Below are 6,217 nucleotides of genomic sequence, written 5' to 3'. Positions count from 1 at the left end.
GCGTAGGACGGACGGTGAGGGAACCGTGCTTAGTTAAAGATACTTAAATTAACCATATCGTTAATTGCCCCATATTTTCTTTTATATGTGTTTTACTCTTATCCCATTGAAGGTGTATAAACTTGTTGTTCCATCCACATTTGATAAATAAAATAATATGGAAATATGCACTAACCACAAGCAGCGCGCAGGAGCGATTGTGTCACTTCCATCGAAAACTGTCCACAAAAAGGAAGAAAGAATTGAGATGCTTTAACAGAACTTATGTAAAACGTGGTTAGATTAATTCAGTTCTCCCTTTTTACCGTCACTTGCAGCAGTTAGTTATCGTCGTTGACCGTCGAGGAGAACTTCCATAAAAACCACGATGATGATGGTCAAACTCCTTCTTTTTCATTTCCACTTGACATTTGATCTTCCGGACGATACAATTTCATGTCCAGCCACACACACTCACACGCTGATCCCGCCTGTTTCCCCGTGTGGAATTAACCCTGAAAGAAAGGACATCATCGTTCAATGCGGCAAGAATTGATCAACCGATGGAGGGAAAAAAACAACAAAAAAAATGACTCAGAAACATACCGAAGCCACCGGAAAACTTCCCGCCAGACTGCCCCCATTCGATTCTCCCCGGAGAAGAGAAGATTGGCTAAATTAGAAGAATATAATCTCAGCGGGATATGATTCAATTTGTTTTCATCAACAACTTCCACGGTTCGATACCGCGCTCGTCCGGGTGGGTTTGTTTTGTATTTTCCTAGCCCGGTCCCGAGGTTAATTTTCCTCGCACACACATTCCTACTGTGCGCGCACTCCGACCCATTTCATGACCGGCAAAAAGTCCCCTGACAGTGACGGTCCAACGGTGCTGGGTCCGACATAACGTCGTGCCGATGATGGTAGTTCGACGCGTGTGTGTCCGTGTATGTGGGCAGAATAATGAAACCGAGTTTGGCTTACTGTCCCGCAAGTGATAAATTTTTGATGAAATTGGAAATAGAACGGTTTTCTCTAACCCCCCTTCGCCTGGCAGCAACGGTTCACCGAAATCAAACCCCAACCTAATAGGCTTGTGGCGCCGTGGGCAAGGATTGGAAAGGATACTTGGTCTAATTTAATTACGTGTGTCCTTAATTAGCAGCAGCAACCGGAGGAGTGCGCTGTTACCAATTCGTCACTTTGTCGTTAACTTTGACCACCGTCTAGCCTACCAGGTTAAACAGGCGTCCATTTCTCGAGTACGGCGGAGTGTTGCGAGTGTGCGGAGGACCTTTTTTCGCTCTCTTTTTACTGCCAAACGACACAAACGCCCAACTTTTGTTCACTGAATGAAGCCCCTATTTAGCGATTCGTCAATGGTGCAATTGGATGTGGGAGGTCGTCAGTTCCCAGTTCCAGCGTACATGGTGCGTGTACATTATAACTATTCCCATTCCCTGGCCACTCTGGTACTTCCCACTCGTTATACGTGGCTATATGAAATATTAAGCGAATCGAGATTGGTTCGCTTGGCGTTACCCAAAAACTCATTTTTCTGAACATATATCGTAGGAGGCCTTTATTTTTGGACCCACTTCCAGGAGTTCACCAAATCAAATCACCTCCTGTTCAACGTCTCAGTTAATTAACTCTCATCGATTAAAATAAAAAAATTCCCATTAGAACGCACTTTACTGTACTTCCTGCGTATTCTAAATGGAGCTAATAATAATGCTCTGATGGTAATGAAATGATTTTTATGGACACGTTATGGGTTAAAAAAAATAATAAAACATCAAAATGTCTTACAAACAGCGAGAGGGAAAACAAACATCCTTCTCCGAAGGCCACATCAAAAAAGGGTATTCCGTTCTATAACCCTTCCCCGCCCATCACGTTCAGAGGCGCTAATCAGAATCTGCGATCCAGTTTGTTGCTGTGTGTGCGTTCTCTTTTGCCCCCCGCTCTTACCGCAAAACTTTTCAACATTAATCTTGTGGCAGAAGATTTGATTTCGCCACCGGAACATCATCCTCGTCCTGGGAAGGATGGACCGTTGTTCCCACTCTTGGGTTTCTATTTGCACGGTTAACGTTCACGAAGAACATGTTCTCTTTGCCCGGCCAAATCCGGACCGGAGCGAGACTTGCTAATCCCGTCCCGTCATCTAGCGGGAGAACATTTCACCCCTGGTGATAATCTGTATGGCTCCATCGACCACTACGCAGCTCGCGATTATTACAAACGATGCGGTCGTAGAACAATCTCGCCATGACAGAACCATCCCCGGGTTGCCGGTCGTGCAGGAAAAAAAGCGACAAAAAAAACGGTTGCTCGAGCCATTATGCGGAAGAATGTTGAGCTTGCTTGAGGGCTGAGGGCATCCTCACCCGACCATGGCCCCCATGACTGTCCCGCGTTCTATACGCCGGCGGTCGCCACGGACGTTCTCGGTGGCGTGCTCGGACCGGCATGTCTTCAAATTAATCTTGAAATAAAAATAGATTGCGGACTAAATTGGTCCGGAAGTGTTTTATAATCTGTGGGGCCTACCTTTCGTCAGGATTGTGCACAACTCCTGTCCATCCGGGATCGCATTGGCGCATTTGCCTTCCGTCGTTTTACTCGGTCAGGGAAGGAAAATACCACACGCAAATGAAAGGGGATTGGAAACATTTTTATCACGCCTTGTTCTTTGCAAGATTCTTCACGTAGTTTGCCCCGATAAAGCAAATAACATCCTTTAATTTATTTACTTTTATGCCTCCATTACTAACACTCCGCTTTTCGATTTGTTTTGTTGTGGACTTTCTTTGCAGGTCAAGAAAGCTACGCGCATGGAAAAGACATCTGCAATTAAGTAAAAAACAAAAAAAAGCGGAGAAAAAACATTTAAACGTTAGCACAAAACCGATCGCGATGCGTTCCGATCTATCCGACGATAAGCACAGTGTGCAGTTGGCCGCGGCCGAAATAGCAGAATCATCCGACACGAGCGGATTCTACGAGCTGGCCTCTAACGGCTCCACGAACGGTATCATCCATGGAAGCGGACACCATTCGCATCATCACCATCATCATCATCACCACCACCATCAGCAACAACATCAGCACCATTCGCAGCATCATCCGCACCATCACCAGCAGCAACACCAGCATCCCGCCCATGCCCAGCATCAGCAGGAGCTGCAGCAGGATAAGAATGCAAACCTGCTGCAAAGTGAATCCCTAACGACCCATTCGACCGGTGGCATTACCCTGAGGGCTACCTCGCGACCGAAACGGGCCACCAGACGCATGCAAATGGTGAGTTTTATCGATTTGCGCGCTGACCTACTGATAGTGGTTTAATGCTCAAAAAAAAAAAGGGAAAACCAGATGGTGTCCCAACCTTGGGCCACGGTTATTTTTGGGTGATTGAGGTTTAGGAAACATTACCATTGTAAGGCACATATTTCTTAAGATAGAAATGCGGGTTTTTTTGTTATTCTACTTTACTGACATAGTTCTATCTTTTGGACCTAACCAGCTTTACAGTTCTTGTCCACGTGAACTTCCTGTGTCGGTGTGTTTGGGCGCTCAGCGGTACCGATACTTTCCGCTCGCAAAACACCCGCAACACGATGGGGTTTTTATTTTGCGATAAAAATAAGCTGATAGTCCACACTTTTTACGACTCTAATTACTGAAATCGATATCGCTCCACAAAAGTACCGACACACCGAAGATGCAGCTACTGTGTGCTACACCAGTGGAACCAGTGCCGCGTTTGCCCCCCGCTCAATCTCGCCAGCAGCGAGGGCGGGCGAAATTCGAGCGCATCCGCGAATGCGAAAATTCAATCAACCCCCCTGCAACCCCCAGCCTCGAGGGAATCGGAAAGCACACCACAGGCACATTGTGTGGAGAACTCGTACCGACTGCCGAAAGGGCGACAAAATGTTGTTTTTTTCTCTCCACCAACCACCGCCGGTTTGGCCGGTATCGTGTTCCGGTGTGGCGGATATTAAACGGTTTGTTTACTCTGTCATAATGATAATCGTGCCTTGAATCCGGTTCACGAATATTGGCATCTGTGGGGCACGGGTTTTCGGACACGAAACGAACACTGCTGCCCACCCGAACTGGACAGGAAGCATCGAGGTTTTAGTATGTCGAGGACTCACCTGCATCCGCTCTTGCCATGTAATGGGGGCCGTGCCGTACGATCCTTCGCAACAACCGTGGAACGATGAAGGTGGTTTGATGGTGTCGGTGTCCCACCATTTCCCTCGCCTTCCAGAGTATTTGGAAAGTGAAAGTCGTAAATGGGTACAAGACTAAAACGAGCAGAAAAGAAAGTGAAAACAAAATGAATTTTCGGTGTGTTGCAAGCGGTGGATTGTAATCGTGTACGGTTTATGATGCTATTACGCCACGAGAACGATCTGCAATCGATCATGCGTGCTATGGAGTGGAGTAGGAGTAGGAATCCTACGCAAAAATGGATGACAAATTAAACACTGAATTAAATAGGCTATTATTAATTGATACAATCAATTTATCCGGCGCTACATTCGCTTCGTGGGATTGGCCTGCCACGGTCGAGCACCGTTGTGTGCCTATTCATTCACTGCGTCACAACTTGGACCTATTACGCCTGCTCATAAACACGAATCAAAAGAACGACATAAAAGGATTTGACGGGGTGGGTTGTTCGGTGTCATTCTCATGATATGACCAACCCACCGGAAGCCGGGAAAGACTAGGTCACTGTACAATAGTGAGTTCATCTTACAGCCCGTAGAAGGGCCCGGACACTTTTCCGAACAATCGACAATAATGTTGCTTTTAAAATAAGGCACCATTATTAGAAACTTATAATACCCCATGTCGCACACATATCCATACCTGCATCCATGTGGAAGCTTCGTCAATTTTGTTTAATGAACCACGCCGTTTTTGCAGGAAGCTGCAATCGACCCGGACATGACGGACTCAAGCTCGCAAAGTGACGATACGAGCTGTGGCAGCAGCCGCACGGGCAGCCGGGGCAGTAACGGTGGCCGCTCGGGTCAGGGGGCGGCTGGCAATGGGAGCAGCAGCAGTAATGCAGCCCGCCGTCGCAAAGGTGCGATGAATGCGAAGGAACGGAATTTGCGGCGCCTGGAGTCGAATGAACGCGAACGAATGCGAATGCACAGCTTAAACGATGCGTTTCAGGTGAGATTTCCAACTCGTCGGTATTTGCTGCCGCAGTCGGTCCATTATTTCTTTATCCCCCCTTCAGGCTCGAATATCATGTCCTTGAGAAAGAGTACGCTGTTCTTCGACTTTTCTTAACTGGTGCCTTTTTGTTTTGTGCTTCGCCTTTCTTTTCCATGCTCGTCAACTTACTGGGCAAAACATCGATTGCAATTGGATATGCTTCGGAACTCGTCGCAAACTCGTCCAATCGGTTCGGCTCGGCTGGAAACATACTTGACGCCCGCTGCTGCTGCACCGGTGTCTGTCCTTAATGTCTTTGTTTGTCCAGTCGCTGCGGGAAGTGATTCCGCACGTCAAGAAGGAAAGACGCCTGTCGAAGATCGAGACACTCACGCTGGCGAAGAATTATATCACCGCGCTAACTGATGTTATCATCGTGATGCGTGGTGAAGGTGAGGCAGCAGCGGCCGCCAACGGTGCCCTACCGCACCTCAACACTACCGCCAACCTGCCGATCACCGACGTCGGTACGGTGGCCACGTTAGCGATGCAGACCAATTGTCTCACGGCGATACAGGCCAAAACGCAGCCGGAAGTTGTGGGTCCATGTCATGCAACCGAGGTGGATCCTATTTCCTCCTCGCTCGACATAATCTCCGCCACCGTCGGTACGGCACTCGACTGCCACGACCGGGTCATCCTGCAGCATCATCTCACGCTACCGCCCCACCAGCAGCATCACCAGGTGCAGGATGGTAGCAGCAGCAGCAACAGCAGTAATGGTAGCACCACCAGCAGCAATGGCAGCAGCAGCAGCAGCAGCAACAACAACACCACCGCCAGCAACAATAACGGTAGCAACGCCAGCATAAGCAACACCACCGGCAGTATCATTGACGTGTCCGTCGTGACGACAGCGAATGGTCACCATCCACACCACGGTAGCATAAACAACAATCACCTTAATACCCACCATTTCAATAACAATAGCGCTAGCAGTATAGATATCGAAAACAGCTTCTACGAGGATCCATTTCAAATGATGTAA

General features: G+C 48.0%; 1 protein-coding gene across 1 annotated transcript; it reads left to right on the top strand.

Annotated features, from left to right (window-relative positions):
* The first annotated feature begins 2,901 nt into the window (after positions 1-2,901).
* Positions 2,902-6,217, top strand: LOC128710929 (protein dimmed). The gene is made up of 3 exons (XM_053805794.1): positions 2,902-3,288; positions 4,930-5,184; positions 5,498-6,217. Exons 1-3 carry the CDS (start codon positions 2,902-2,904, stop codon positions 6,215-6,217), a joined length of 1,362 nt encoding a protein of 453 aa, XP_053661769.1.

The sequence above is a fragment of the Anopheles marshallii genome, chromosome 3 (assembly GCF_943734725.1).
Source record: "Anopheles marshallii chromosome 3, idAnoMarsDA_429_01, whole genome shotgun sequence".
Lineage (NCBI taxonomy): Eukaryota > Metazoa > Arthropoda > Insecta > Diptera > Culicidae > Anopheles > Anopheles marshallii.
The sequence above is the reverse complement of the archived record's forward strand: the minus strand, read 5'-3'. Positions and strand labels throughout refer to the sequence as shown.